Genomic DNA, 15,309 nt, shown 5'->3' with positions numbered 1-15,309 from the left:
GTATGGCTTTTGGCAGTGAACCCAAGCACCAGAGGAATATGCTTACCATCAAAGAAAAGGTGGACTTCTTGACATGTTAAAGGAAGGCAAATGCTACACGGCTGTAGGCCGCCATTACGGGATCAACGAATCTACTGTTCGCTACATAGACAAAGATGAGAAGGATATTAGGTCTACAGCAACAATGACTTAACAAGACTGCAAAGAAGGTGGTCACTTCCCGCTGTGAGGATGGAGTTTGCATTGACCCTGTGGATAAATGACGGCAGGAAGAATATCTCACTGGATACCAACACCATCTGGACGAAGGCCAAGAAATTTTTATCGTTTTCCGGAAGGCACAGACGTTCATGACGGTGACGAGGATGAAGAGGAGGACGACGATGCAGAAGCGGTACCATCGAGTGCTTTTCCCACCAGACCAACCCCATTCAGTACCAGCAAGGGCTGGTTTGACAAATTTTAGAGATGCTTTGGACTCAAGAGCATTTCTCTGCATGGAGAAGCTGCCTCTGCAGATGAAAAGCAGCATCAGCAACTCCCCATAACTATGTTCATCATTCGGATGAAGAGATCAGTTATGCCTATGCCTTTAGTGGAAATAGAAGTTACAGCCCAGGGCGAAAATACTGCACCGCCTGATGAGGCACCTGATGAAGTGGTGCCTTCAGAAGAACTGTAATGCTCTTCTTGGCTGTGCAGTACATCCATCTCATCATCATCACCTTCATTGTCATCAGTACTGCACAGCTACATAATTCATGATCTTCATCATTCAAGTTGTAGTATACTTCACTGGTGAGTACCCATACAGAATTTTATATGTCATTAAAATTATGTAGGTTTAAGAGTGTAGAAAGTGTTTAAGAGCACATGAAGTGTTTATAAGAGTGTGGGAGGGGTTAATAAGAGAGTGGGAAGGGTTTATAGGAGTGTGGGAAGGGTTCATAAAGCCTTAAAATATATATAAATAATAAAATAAATATAATGCTACTACTTTGATTTTCACTTCTCGTGTGGGTCTCTGGAATGTAACTCCCGTGATAGGTGAGGGATCTCTTTATCTAGCTGATGGTGACATGGGGTCACTGAGCTCACCAGGGGCCCCTGGAAGCACTGTGCCCTGGGTTCTGCCCCTCACTGAGGTAGGCGGGGACTGTGTGCAAAAACCCCTGCCCCTCCCCAATTCTCCCCTCCTCACCACTCTTTACTGATTCTCTGGTCTGCTCTGGGTGGTGCATAAGTGTGCAGGACTGAGCAGTCATGGGCCCTGTGAGCAAAGAGCTCATAGTCCATTGGGGAGGCACACAGTCATCTAATGGTCAAGAAAATCTTTGTAAAATGACAGCTATAATGAATGTTATAAGGGAGTCATCCATAGCACCCCGAGAAGGCAGACCAGGGTGCTGACAGAGTCTAAGAGGTCCATAGGGCTTCCCCAAGATGACACTACCTCACCAGAACACGATTTACCTGTGACGAGGCCTGGGATGAGCCCCAAGGCATGAACTAGCATAGTGCCTCTTCAGGGCTGGAAGAAGTCTAAAAGGGAGGATAAGACAGGGTCCAGAAGTGTGTGATAGGTGAGCCTGGGGGCAGGTGCAATGCACACCTTGAAGAGCAATTAGAAGACCCTGAAGTATCTAAGCAATGGATGCCATGCAGGATCAGGGCTGTGATACTCACCCTGATCCTGCACAGCATCACATCTGTAGCCCTTCTGCGTGTCTGGCACTGAAGTAAGTAAGCACTTTACCTCACTCAGTGCTCACAGTACCTCTATGAGCTAAGTTACTACTACAATCCCCATTTTACAGATCAGGAAAATGAGGCACAAAGACACTAAGGAACTTGCCCAAGGTTGCACATAAAGTAAGAGGCACATTAGGATTCAAACCTGGGCAGTTTGGGTCAGAGGCGGCATCCTGAACCTGCAACGAATTCAGTCAGCTCTCTGAAGGAAAAGACTGAAGAGAAGCAAGAAAGAAGCATCTTTATTTTACAGTCACAGCCTCACTGTCGATGCCACTGTACTCAGGACAGTCTAGTACATATGCTACCACTCCACCATGTCACCCAGCTGGTTGACAATGATCTCAGGGACACAGGATCTCAGGGATGCTGTCTAGCCCTTATCTTGCTGAACATCTAGCCAACCACTCCCTCAGCCCCTTACTGGCCCTCCTGAATGAGGCCACTGTCAAGGACACAGCTCTCCCTACCTCCACCATTCTGTCTTGTGACTACATTGCCCTGCCTCACTGGCACCACATCAAAGTGGGCTCAAGTGTAGCCCTGCCAGAGTTGAGGGTAGGCTCCACATCCTCTCCAAGCTCATTTTTACCATCTGTAAAATGGACATGACAGTCATCAACTCAGGTTGTTAGGAGGATAAATGAGGTTAACACACAACACAAATAGCACAGTGCCTGGTAATACATGAGTGCTCAGTTAATGGTGGCTATTAATAATCTTTTTCTAATAAAATTCATTTCTATATAATGACACTTACACCTGATCTCTTAAAAAATTATGCAGGCTCCCCACTTCTCCAGAACTCAGCCTGGGGGTCAGGCCCTGATAATGTGTCCCATCCTGTGAGTTCAGCCTTGCTTCCCAGCATCCCTCCTGGAGGCCCCTCTGACATTCTAGCTCAGCTAACTTTCAAGCATGCTTTGTACTTTCCTGCAGTTATAACTCCAGTGTGCCATTTCCTCCACCTGGGCTGTCCAGCCAGCTACTCCACCTGCTCTTGAAGGTCTATTCAGAGTTTAGCTCCTCTGTACAAACTTCCTTCTCACCTTCCCAGGTATAAGACTGCCTGCCCCTCTCCATTGCCAAAGAAGATATACATCATAATTAAAATGCCAAAGGTTAAAGATAAAGAGAGTCTTAAAAGCAGCAAGAGAAAAGCAGTTAGTTACCTGAAGGTTGCCAGATGGGAGGGGAATGTGGGAGAATGGGTGAAGAGGTGAGGGGTTTAAGAAGTACAAATAGGTAGTTACAGAATAGCCATGGGGATGTCAGGTACAGTGTAGGACATGGAGTAGCCAAAGAACTTACATGCATGACCCATGGACATGAACAACGGTGGGGGGATTGCTTGAGGGAGTGGGGAGGGGTGCTGGGTACAGGGGAGCCAATGGGGAAAGTCAACTGTAATCGCATAATCAAGAAAATGTTTTTTAAAAGAGAAATTTCATATCAATAAAATCTAGAAGCAAACATTAAGTTTCTATTTTGAAAAAGTTATACAAAAGAAATGTTTGTTTCATGTAGCCACTCTCTCATTAAACTGGGTTAGGGTGAAGTAAGCTCTTGTGGCAGGTGCTGCTCTCCTTTCTAGGCATATTTTCAAAGAGCCAACCTCCAGCACTTGCCAGGCCCCCCACCTTAGATCGGTGCAGGGCAGAGGGAAATGAGTCTGTCCCAGGTTCAATAGAAATGTCCTCACAATGTATTGTGTCAGACAGCTGTCACAGGGCCCTGTATTTAAGTCTGTCTGTTGCTCACTGTGCAACCTTGTGCAGGTTACTTAGGCTCTCTGAACTCATTTTCTTATGAGTAAAGTATGAGTGGTAACAGCTTCATGGGCTGTTATAAGGATTAAGTGAGTTAGTGTGAAGGCCTGACACCGAGTCAAGGCTTACTGCTCCGTTAAGGTTTACTGCCATCTCTAGGATTATGCTGTTACTGATTCTGGGATCCTGCTTCTGTCCTCTGTCTCTTCCCTCGAAACCCCTGAGACCTGGCCTCTGTCTTGGGCTGCACCATCTTGCTGGTGGGTTTTCTAAAGGCCGAGCCCTTCTACCTGACTTGTTCCTTCTGATCCCTGTTTCCTGTTGGCCAGACTGACACCAGATTCCTCATTGGCTGTGCTTCCTGACCACATTCACCCTTGCTTTGATTTCTTGCCTGCTTCCTATTGTTCACCACCCACTAGCAGCCAGCCAGGCCCCCAGTGGACCATTCTTCTGCCATCCAGGACATAGAAGTTCTGCTCAGGGTGTGTCTTGGGTTTGGATAAAACATCCATTTGGCCAGAGTTGGTAGTGTCTGAGCAGCCCAAATTAATTGAATGGACCAAACACTGACATTTAAAAGGATCTAAGCTTTTGTTTTGTTGCCTAAATTGAACAATGTAGACACAGCCGGAGCAAGAGTTTGTCATCAAACAAGGGAGCATATCTGAGAACTGTAGAAGACAAGAGATAGTCCCACAGGTTCTGGAAAGGGTGCAGCAGAGCAGGGCTTCCAAAGGGCCACCTCTGTAGCTGCCAATGTGGCCTCTGGCAAGACTAAGCCAGCCTGGTTCTTGTGCTAAGAAATGGTGGGATGTCAGTTGCTCCTGACAAGCTATAGGAAGGCAAGAAAAATAGTCTGTGAATAAGCCCCCAGAAGTATATAATGGTTCTGGCCAGGAACTGAGAAACAGAGAGGCCAAGGCATGACAATAAGCAAATTTAACACCATAAGGCCTTTTGGTGAAAATTCATTTTCATGAGTGAAGGATAGCCAGAAGACAGAGAGAACTGTCCCATTTGTATTCTTTGAAGGAGGGCTAGTTCTTTACAGGAAGGCACAGGATGAGCAGGATCCACCTGCCAGGGCAGGGTAGGGGGTGCACAGCAACAGGGTTTGATGACTGAGGTGCTGCCAGGAAAGTAAAACACAGTGTGCACTCAGGACATCTGTGCACAGTAGTTAGGAGGACACCCTGTGAACCCATCTGAGTTTGGAGCTTGAAACTGACACTTCTCAGCCATGTGATCTTGGAAAGTTAACCTCAGAGCCTCAGTTTGCCAATCTATAAAATGGGGGTAATGATACTTTTCCTTGTAAGATTCTTTAAAGATTAAATGAGAAAATATTTGCAAATTATTAGTGTGGCATCTGGCATGGAGTAAGTGCTCAACAAATAGTGCCCATTATTATTTTGAGCAATTTATAGCCAAGAGTGGCAAAGGTCAGCAGGCAGAGCCAGAAAAGGTTGAGCACAGTGCATGGGAGTCTCAGGTGAGGTGATGCAGAAGTCCAGACAGGTGATATAGGTACTTGCTGCATATGTTCAGGCTATTTTCACCCTTCCCCACTAATAGACATACTCAAGAAAATAAAGCCAGCAAGCACAATAGGGAAGGTTTACTCCAATGGCAGTTGGAGAATGCATGTGTGGTGGGGGCTAAGCAGATATCCTGTTAGGTCAACTAGCTTACAGAGTGAAGAGAGGTGCAGCTGTGGCTTGGGAACAAATTAGAAGAATGGGGGTCGATTTTAGAGTCAGCCAGCTAATCCTGGACATTTCCAACCCATGGGGAGAGGAAAAAGGGATGAAGTGGCTTATGTTCTTTTTCCCTCAAGACAATATTGGCATGGGAAGTGGGGTGGAGTTGAGCCAAGGCCCAGCTGTGGGTTGCTGGGGAAGGTGGAGCCTAGAAAAGGGAGGCAGGGATTTCCAGGGAGCATGCTCAGTCCCAACAGCTGCAGAAGAAGGGCAGCCCCAGAAAAAAACATCATTTCTTGAAGGCTCAACCTGCTAAATGTTCCTGGACCTCTGGGCCACTGGTGGGTTTTCCTTCTTACCAGTCAAAGGGATCATCTGAAAACTGACAACCAATTCTCTGCATTAAGTTCTTCTGTCCAGGCTCTACATTCCTTGGGGTCAAGGGCTGTAAATGTTAGTAATTCTTTTACATGTGCTTTCATAGCATTCCATCCATCCACCCATCCATCCATCCATACCATAATTACTGAGTGCTTTTGTATGCTGGTGACTGTTCCACCTGCTACCAGTATAGGGATAAACAGGACAGATGTGGTTCCTAATCTCAGTGAATTTACATTCCAGAGAAGGGAGATGGGCAATAAACAAATAGTCCCATAATAAGAAAATGATTATAGATGGTGATAATTTGTTTGAAGACAACACAACAAAACAATGTGTTACAGAGTGACCAGGAGAGATGAAGGTCCTTTGGGGAACCAGAGAAAGAATGCTTCTCAGAAGAGGTGACATCTGGATTAGATCTAGATAATGAGTTGGAAATAGTAGATTGGAGACTTGGGGTAATTGATTTTTGACAGGAGGAAGAGCAAATGTAATGGTCATACACTGGAACTGAGCATGCTATGTTCAAGAAACCAAGAGAAGACCAGTAGGGATGCAGCAGAGAGAGTGAGGGTCAACTGATAGGAGAGGCAGGGCCTTGTAGGCTCTTGATTAGTTGTTGGATTGTAAGGATATTGGTGAACTTGTGGCTGATGCAAGGCAGGGCCTGTGGGAAATGCTTTTGCTCACTTAAGAAGTGAAAAAATGGTATCCTATGGAGATTCAGCTACTACCTTAAAATTCAGGAACAGACCCTGACTTTCAATTCAGGGTACTTTTCTGTAATCCCAAGAGGACAAATGGATTTTCTACCACTGTCACCACCCTAACAGAGGTGACCTTTTCCCGAAGAGATGGCCCAGAGACCCTCCCTCTGGAGTGAATTTCTGCTCCTTTGTCCCTTTCCTGCAGAGGGCAAGAAGGGATGGTGAGAACAGCATTTTAGGTCACCACCACCACACAGAACATTTAGAATGCTTCTGGACCTCACCACTGCACATGCATCCCTGGACACATGGGTCAGGCACACTTTTGCAGTTTCCAGACATGATGTGGCAAGGAGGAGCTCACCCAGGCAGCCTGGGAGCGGGGAGGACCCAGCCCAGGATGAACTCATCTTACAGGAGCCAGCAGGCATGCACACAGGTGCATGTGTTTGAACACAGAGGATGGGAAGGCTGAGGGTCTGAGCTTCAGGCCTGGAGAGGAGGTGCAAGTGGAGCCTGCTGTGGAGAGGCAGGTATAGACATGGGAGACAGAGAGGAGAGGGTGACACCCCTGAGAGATACTGCATTCCAGACACACTTCACAGATTTACTAGAGGTCATTGATTGCTCACAAGGACCTGGGGAGGGTGCTCTAGTTTCCATTTTGAGGATGAAGACACAGGGGTCAGAAACACTGGGTGACTTGTCCAAGCCCACATGGTGGATATCCAGCAGAGCAGGGAGAGCCAGGTGTGAGGATAGGGTGGGTTGTGGGAGCACAGCCAGTTCTCCCAGGGCATCAGCTCCTGTTTCCTGATGAGTCCCAAATGGGGCTTGGGCCCAGCTCTGCCCTGTTACTGGCTTTGCTTACCCATGACTTACTGAACTCTTCCCCACCTCTGAGTCCTACTGGAGCTTCACATCCATGTCCTGTGCTCCTCATTCTGGCCATCCATAGCTTCTCTTTTTCATGAACTATTTCTCTGGGCATAAGCTGACCAGCAACCTATCACCAAAACTAGGCCAAGGAGCCTTCCCTCTCCCACCTTGTCTTGTCATTCCCTGTTTATTAACTGAGCCCATCTATGAATTGCCTGTTAACCCATTATTGCCACTCGATGCTGCTACTGTCATTCAAATCTTCATTTGAACTACTCACCAGTCCTTCGTAAACCAGCATCAGAACCAACCTGTTAGGATGCAGATCGCTTCCCCCAACCCCAGAATTTCTGACAAGTACTGGGGACATGCTGCTGCTGGTCTAAGGACCACACTTTGAGAACTGCTGCTCAAGAGTTTACTTCCACACCAAAGATCTAATCATATCATTCCCCTGCTTAAGAACTCCAGTAACCCCCTCCGATCTTTAAAGTACAGTCCAAACTCTTTACAATGATCTTTACAAGCTGGGCTGTAATTGCCTTTGCAGCATTGCATCAAGCTCCTGACTTTCCTTCCACCGCTGATGTGGCCACATCGCACAATGCACATGCCTTAAACCTGTTACATACTGCGGGTTCCACGTCTATCCACACAGCTCTCTCTGCCTGTACCCTTCACCCCTTAGTGCTTATCAAATAATTCCTGCTTGTCCGTCAAGGGCCAACTTGACTGCTTCTTTTCTTAGAGGCACCATAGTGTATTAGAGTGACCATGGACTTTGATGTCAGACAGGCTTGGCTTTGAATTCCAGATCAGTCACTTGACAGCTGTATGACCCTGAGTTAGCTTCTCTGTTAAGCTGAAGTTAACATCAGCTTCATTATTATAAAATGTGAATAACAATGTTTATCTCAAGGATTGTTGCTGGAGAAGAAATGATGCATATAAATACCTGACAAGTATTAGGCACTCAATAAACAGTAGTTATGAACATCATTAACTTTGCTCCAAAGCCATGCCTGCCTCTCTGGAGATGAACTACTTCTTTCTCTTTTTTCCCATAAATTTGTGTCAATGATTCCATTTTGCATATAGTACATGCTATAATCTTATTATTTTTATACACTAGACTTCATTCAAAGTGTAGTTGGGGCCATTATATAAATTGTAAGAATGGATTCTCCAAGCAGACCTAGTGGGCACGTGGCTTGGCAAATTAAAGGTGTCCTTGCAGAAGAAACCCTCCATGTGGATAGAGCCTCACACCAGAGCACATGCAGTGTGAAGGCTAGTTTCAGGCCCCATTCATCCCTGGTCCAATATATAATTTGCATAATAGTACTTAGAAGTTGTATGTATGTGAGCTTGGAGAAAGTAAAAACTTTTATCTTCTCAACAAGCACACCGATGTTGAATCAGTGAATTCTAAGCAGGTAACATGGGCCAAAGACAGAAAATAATTAGCAGGGTTAGTAGCACCCTGGCTTCAGGTTAAGGAGTAGGATCCTGACTCCTGGGGATGATGGGAGTGCAAAGGCAAAAGCTAGCTGCATTAGAAACCCAAGCTTGAGGGATGATCAGGAGCTGAATTATCAAAACTGGGTAGTGAACAAGAAAATGCTTTGAGGAACAAGACAGAGGTTAAGTGCCTGCATGCTGACTTGGAGCTCTTGAAAGCACACCTGACCTCAGACTAGAGCCTGGTGCACGGCTGAGCCTGCAGGACTGTACCACTTCTGCCATGTGGGTGTGTACTCAGGACCAGACTGTTCTTAAAAGATATTAAGATACCACTTTTCATAGCTTCCTATCCCACCCCTCCCCAGATCAATTCCCTAGTGCCTGTCTGTTCTGTTTAAAGCAAGACAGTCTCTTAGAAAGTTGTCAGATGCCTTCACTGATATATTTTAATTTCCTCTGAAGACGTCTTACTGCCTCAGTAGGCTGGCACTCAGTGGGAAGTAATTCCCTAGAAGTGAGCCTTCTGACGCATTTCCCAGGCTGCTTGCAGATGCCCATGGGGTTAGGAGAAGCACCCAATCTGAAACTGCTGAGGTGGCTCTGAACATAACTGAACTTGACCGCTGCCCCTCTCCCCAGATTCCCATATCAACTCCTTCAGTGGAAAAAACATCACAGGGATGTAAGGATGGCAGACAAAGGTCTGAGGTTTTTTCCTGAATCTGAGGCTCACCGCTGGACCTCAGGTTCTATTAATCTGGGGAGGGAGAGGGCCTTATGAGAAAGGAAGGCTTCACAGGTTCTCTCACTGCTGTGGTGGCTGAGGCCATGTCTTCATGATGCTCCACCATCTTGGCTGGCCCAGCTCACTGTGTCTGCTCTTCTTGACCCTTCACGATGCCACACATCACTCACGGCTCCATGTTCCTCTAGCCTCCAGCCTTGAGGTTTCCTTAGGCTGCTGAAAGGTGAGGGCGTGCAGGACCTCTTGGTAACTGGGTACACACTGGCTACTCCAGCTGCTGTGGGAGGGAAGTGAGTGCCAGGTCACTGTGCTCTCTGGGCCAGCACACCTTGAGTGGCTAGTACTGATGGTGCTGTTGCCACTGCCTGGGGATCTGACTGCTTTGAAGGTGGCTAGAGGGTCCTATGGCATGAACTCCATTTCAGCTGTCATCACAGATGACACTCGGCAGGTGAATTTTACTCCCTCCCACCCTGGGTTGTTTGGTGAGGCTGTCCTTTCACAGGCCTCTCTGCAGACTGCCCATTAGCTGGGCTTGGTGCAAAGCCATGGCCAGCACAGTGACATGGTGACACACTCCCATGTGCCCTCCCTCCTGCCTGCCCCATCCCTCCCTCACTGCTGTGGACGAGTCGTACTCCTGAATTAGTGCAAAGCCTTTCTCCTGGGCTCCATCTTCAGGGAGCACAGCCTAAGATAACTCTCACACTCCTTGTATGTCAGGCTATATGTGAACGCATGTGTGTGTAATATTTTAAATCCTTACAAACCATCTTTCCAGAGGAACACTGAATCCCTGGGGAAGGGATGGGAAGAATGAAATAAATCTCTCTAGAACACACAGGTAGTAGGTGGGTGAGCTGATACTTTAGTGGAGATCCATCTGACCTCAATATCTCTACTCTCAGATCATGAGCGTTGTATTAGACAAACCAGGGCTGAATGCTGGCCCTAAACTTACTTGCTGTGTGATCTCTGACAAGTCATTCAGTGGCCCTGAGCCCACGCCTCCTCATCTGTGTGAGAGGCAGATTCAGGTGCTGGGAGAGACTCTGAGGTCTCTTCCAGCTGGGACACCCAGGAATGCCAATGCTCTGTGAACACGGCCCCTGGGACATTCATACGTGGCTTGGGAAGGAGTCTCATAAAGGGAATCAAGACTCAGGATGGCTATAATCCCAGGGGACATCCTGGCAGACACATCAAAGCCTCAAACCTGGGGAAGGATGGGTCCCAGCAGCACCCTCTCCTGCCCTCCTGCCCAGTTAATCCCAGGGGTGTTCAGACTGCCTTCTGGCTAGAGTGCTCTTCCTGCCCTTCAGAAGTCCACTCAAACATCATTCCCAAAGAAAAGCATGCTTCCCCCACCCACTTTCCTCTTGTGATTGGAGCCCACTCTCTCTATGTGCCCTCACTGTCCCTCCTGTACCTTTCTTGCACTGCTCAGAGTCTAAAATTATACATGGATGTGATTGTTTACTCATGTCTGTCTCTCACTGGGAAGGTTCACAGAGCAGTGTCCTTGTTTATTTCATCCCCTATTGAGTCTCCAATGTTTGGAATCATGGAAGGTATTCAATAAATATTTATTAAATGAATGGGTTTAATTTACCATGTAGCCAAGTTTTGATGAGACCAAAGCTGTAGCATTTTGGCTTGAAAGCTGATCTGGGGTGAATGGTAAGATTCTTCTCTGATTGCCTAAGTCATTCTGTGTGTAGCTGCATGTCCTCAAGTCTCAGGCTGCTCTCCTCTCTCTGCCAGTTCATGTCACAGGAATAAGGGGCTGTGTGCTGACTCTGACATCCCTGAGGTCACCCACCAGTTACCTGGCAGTAAAAGGGGCTGGAGAAAAGGGCTCAGAGTGACTGAGTACACTAGTGAGAGGGAAGGAAAAGGCCTGGTGTTCCCACTTTCTGTTTACCCTGCTGGGCTGCTCGTGCACACTGCAAGAGGACTGTTTCAAGGAGGGTCTGAAACTGTACAGAAAAGCAGCACATCCTTTTCCACTGAAGCTTGGTGTCATCAGCCACTTAGGCCTGAGTCTCACAAATAAGTGACTCTCTGTAGGAGGCTTCACCCACACCCTGACCTGGGAGATGCAGAAGGCTGTGTTGGGGTCAGTTCTCGGCTGGCAAGCCTTTCCCTGGAGCAAGGCCCCACTTCTGATCAAGCTCCCTCCACACTCTAGCATGTGGACAATTTCCAGTCCTTGAACAAGCCTTGCTGTTCAGCCTGCTGGGTCACTGCAGATGCTGTGCCACCAGGCACACTCCTGAGCACCCTCGTCCTCAGCTCTGAGGGCCTGTGCTCTGGTCTGCAGAGCTTGCACATGGCTCTGCCACAGGCAGCTGAGTCAATACCCCAACTAATACTAGGATTTTATCTTATAGTCCAACTTTGGTACAGGTAAAGGGTTAAAGGGAAGGGAATAAAGAGAAAATAAAAGAAAAAAGAAAGCAGAGGTAGAAGGGAAAGAGATGTGAGGGAGGGAGGAGAAAGAGAAAGGAAGGACAAACTGGCCTGGATTTATGTGCACCTCTCTTAGTGACATCAAAGTCCAGCTGAGGTGTGTACTGTGACAGAACGAATGTAGGCTCTGGAGTGAGACAGATCTGGATTCAAATCCCAGCCCAGTCTCATACAACTTTGTGGGTTCGGGTAAATTGTTCAAGCTCCAGATGGCTCATTTTTAAAGTGGGGATAAGAAGTAGTTAAGTTGAAACAGGATCAGTGATCATGTCTGTAAAGCACACTGCCTGTTGACAGTAGCCAGGAAGCTAGCTGCTGGAGCACAGCAGGGCTCCTCCTGCTCTCAGAACCCATAGAGAGAGCAAGGTGTCAGCTCAAGGTCGCCCTCAGAACCAGGTCTGGACTCTCTGCAGTGAGGTGTCCATCACCTATCTTGACCAGGAACACTCAGTTATGAAAATATGGGCTGTGAAGTAACAATAACCTAATCAATTTTTATAGATATTAATAGTGTGTACCCAGAAAAAAAAGAGACTTCCTGGTGGAAGAACTTTCTATATCCTTGCTCTAACCTAACAGATGACTGATATTCTGAGAAGCTCCCCTGTATTTGAATCCATATTCATTGTGGAAATCTATAGCCTGAGCAAGTACACGTTGGCCCAGGGTCTGTGGAAACACATGAATGGCAGCAGAAAATAATATAAGTAACAATAACTGTAACTCTGACCAACTCCTCTGATAGTTAATCCGTTTCCCCTGTTATTTTAACCTTGTGTTCCCTGACAGTACCTCTCAAAGGTCAAAGTCAACTGAAAGTGTGTTTCACTTTCTCAGAGCCTGTCCAAGCCCTGCCAGTCATGCTAATGAACAATAAAATGATCAGAAGAAACAAAGAGCACCTGGATTACCCAAAAATGGAACCTAAACTCTCTAATTCATGTGAATTGGTCAAAGCCTCCCTTACTTGGTCCAGGTACTGGACTGGGAAAACACCACGATGTCAAATATTTACCAATAATTTTCACTGCTGACTGGCTCAGTGCCAGCTCAGTAAAGACTTGAGCAATGAATAGACAAATAAATGAAAAATGCATGAATAATGGACTGAGTAAATGGAGGGTTCATAAGCATACAGCACAACTTTATGTCCTTCGTCTCCCTCCCCAACCCACCCCTTAGTCCACACCACCTGCTCTTTCCTTACCCTAGCGATCAGCTCCCCAACCATTCCTGTCCAGGTGCCATTGGCCTCAGGAACGCCGTACACACCATCTCCAACCAGACGGATCTTGTAGTTGAACTGGAGGATCTCTGCCAGCTCTTTGAGCATGTCCACACAAAAACCCTCGTAGCGGTCATTGCCTTCCATCTCCTGGTGGTTCCCCTTCAGCATTAAATATGGGTTTTCCTGCAGCAAAACTGGACAGCTGTCATTTTCCTCTTAGCCCTGGTGTCTCAGTCACACATGATGGGGGACCCAGGGCGCAGGAGGTTAGGGAGACCATGGGGTAAAATAAGGAAAGTGGTTTGGATAATGAGCTACTTTGGAGGTGGTGATTAGCTCCCCTCCTCGAGCTTCTAGGCACTTCTCTTACCAGGAATGCACAAGAGTTCCATTGCACAGAGTATCAAGCCAAAGCCCCTCTACCTTGTTTAAGGTTATCATCTGATACCACCGCCACCCCATCCCTTTCTTTTGTTTATTCCACACAGAACTGTCACTGAGCATTATGAGGTACAAGGATGCTGAGAATATAGCATGCTAGGTAAGAACATGTAATGAACAACTGCAACGCAAGGTAGAGCTTGTCCAGCCAGGAGTGTTGGGAAGGGGGGAGGGCCTCTCTGGTGTAGTGTCCAGGGGAGTTTCCATGGAGGAGATGGGAATGGAGCTGGGCTCCCCAGTGTTCTGGAAGATGACAGAACACTGACAGATGGACATCATACAGATGGAGGGCATCATAGGCAAGGGAAAGGGATGACTGAGGGCATAATCTGAATTAGATCAAGCTTGGGCTATTCAGGGGACAATGGGCCTTCCCATTTAGTGGAGCATGGGTGGTATAGAGGTGCGGGGACAGGAGAGTAAATTTGGAAAGATGAATTAGGGTCGGTATGGGCCTTGGCTGCCAGGATGAGGTAAGTGTACATTGCACATATATAGTAGACAAGCATCAACACTTTTAAAGACTTAAGGATGTGAGTAAAAAATATTAAGTAGCAAGGGACAGAACATCTGGGAGTGAGAACAGACTTCCCTGAGTTGAGGTATTGAGTCCTGAGCCAGAGTTTGACTCAGGTTGGATTACAGAGTGCTGGAAGGACACAGAAAGGGTCCAGCTTGATAACAGCTTGGGTGTGGGGCACAGAGGGTAGGGGTCCTCAGAGTCCTGGAGCCAGAGAGAGAACTGAGGATGGTGTCTCACTGCCATGGGTGGTTTGTAAGGGAAAAAGATTTGGATCATGTTGAATTTGAGTGCTGTCTGAGTGAGGGAAGGATTGGGGGCAGAGGCTGGAGGCTTCTATTTGGAGGTAATGACTGAAGGTCCAGAATACTGAAGCCATTGAGGGAAAAAACTGAGGAAGGACTAGAAGGATAAAAAGAGGCCTTTGGGAAGGCCCTGATCTTAGGAAAAATGAAGATCAGCTACAGAAGAAGACAAAGCAGAGCAACCAGAGAAGTTGGAAATCAGGAAAATGAGGTCCTGGAAGTCAAGAAGGAAGAACTTTCAAGAAGGCAGACAGAACGTCTGGATCCTTTGTCACTGGCAACCCTTCATGGGAGAGTCAATGGGGGTGGCTGAACTCTGCAAGGATTGGGGAGTGAATGTGATGTGCATGGGTGAGTTTGGAGCAGTGTTTTAAGAAGTTAGGAGGTAGAAGAAGGTGGGAAGACCATCTTTCCACCAACTGCTACAATTCACATCTCTCTCTGAGCTTCAGTTTGCAATTAGCAAAGGACAGAGTTGGAGGATGCCCAAGGGTCCACCAAACCCATGATTCATGATTCCCTAAATTGGTAGGTAGCTGAAAGGGCAATGGGATGTGGATAAGGTGGTGGTGATAGTATCTTGGGATGGGAGGGACCAGAGTATATTTGTAGGCAGAAAGGGAGGAATCCTTCAAAAAGGAGAGACTGAAGAAGAAAGATATGTGCTGGTTGGTGCAACATGGTTATAGGATCTGGTGGAAGGAGACAGGGTCAAGGTGAGTGTGAGGCCGGGAAATGAGCCTGAAATAAGGTGGAGAGCATGGATGTGTATACAAAGAAGAGGTGAGGAGACCAAAGATGAGAGCATGGCAGCCCTCAGAGTTGTGTGAGAAGCAGGTGGGCTTGAAGTCTAGATGTATGAAACTGTTTGATAAAACTGCTTAGGGGATGATAAGGAGTGAGTAAGAGATGAGCACAGGGACTGCTGAGGCTCAAGGGA

General features: G+C 47.1%; 1 protein-coding gene across 1 annotated transcript in view; it reads right to left on the bottom strand.

Moving 5' to 3' along the window:
* GRIK4 (glutamate ionotropic receptor kainate type subunit 4) overlaps window positions 1-15,309 on the bottom strand; it is a 508,786-nt gene that overhangs the window by 57,700 nt on the left and 435,777 nt on the right. The window contains exon 13 of the mRNA XM_045860306.1: window positions 13,083-13,286. Coding sequence (XP_045716262.1) covers window positions 13,083-13,286 — 204 coding nt within the window. The remainder of the gene's footprint in view (window positions 1-13,082; window positions 13,287-15,309) is intronic.

Source organism: Phyllostomus hastatus, unplaced genomic scaffold (assembly GCF_019186645.2).
Source record: "Phyllostomus hastatus isolate PE091 unplaced genomic scaffold, TTU_PhHast_1.1 phas_scaffold_193, whole genome shotgun sequence".
NCBI classification, from domain to species: domain Eukaryota; kingdom Metazoa; phylum Chordata; class Mammalia; order Chiroptera; family Phyllostomidae; genus Phyllostomus; species Phyllostomus hastatus.
Note: the sequence above shows the minus strand (reverse complement) of the source record. Positions and strands in the feature narration are given on the sequence as shown.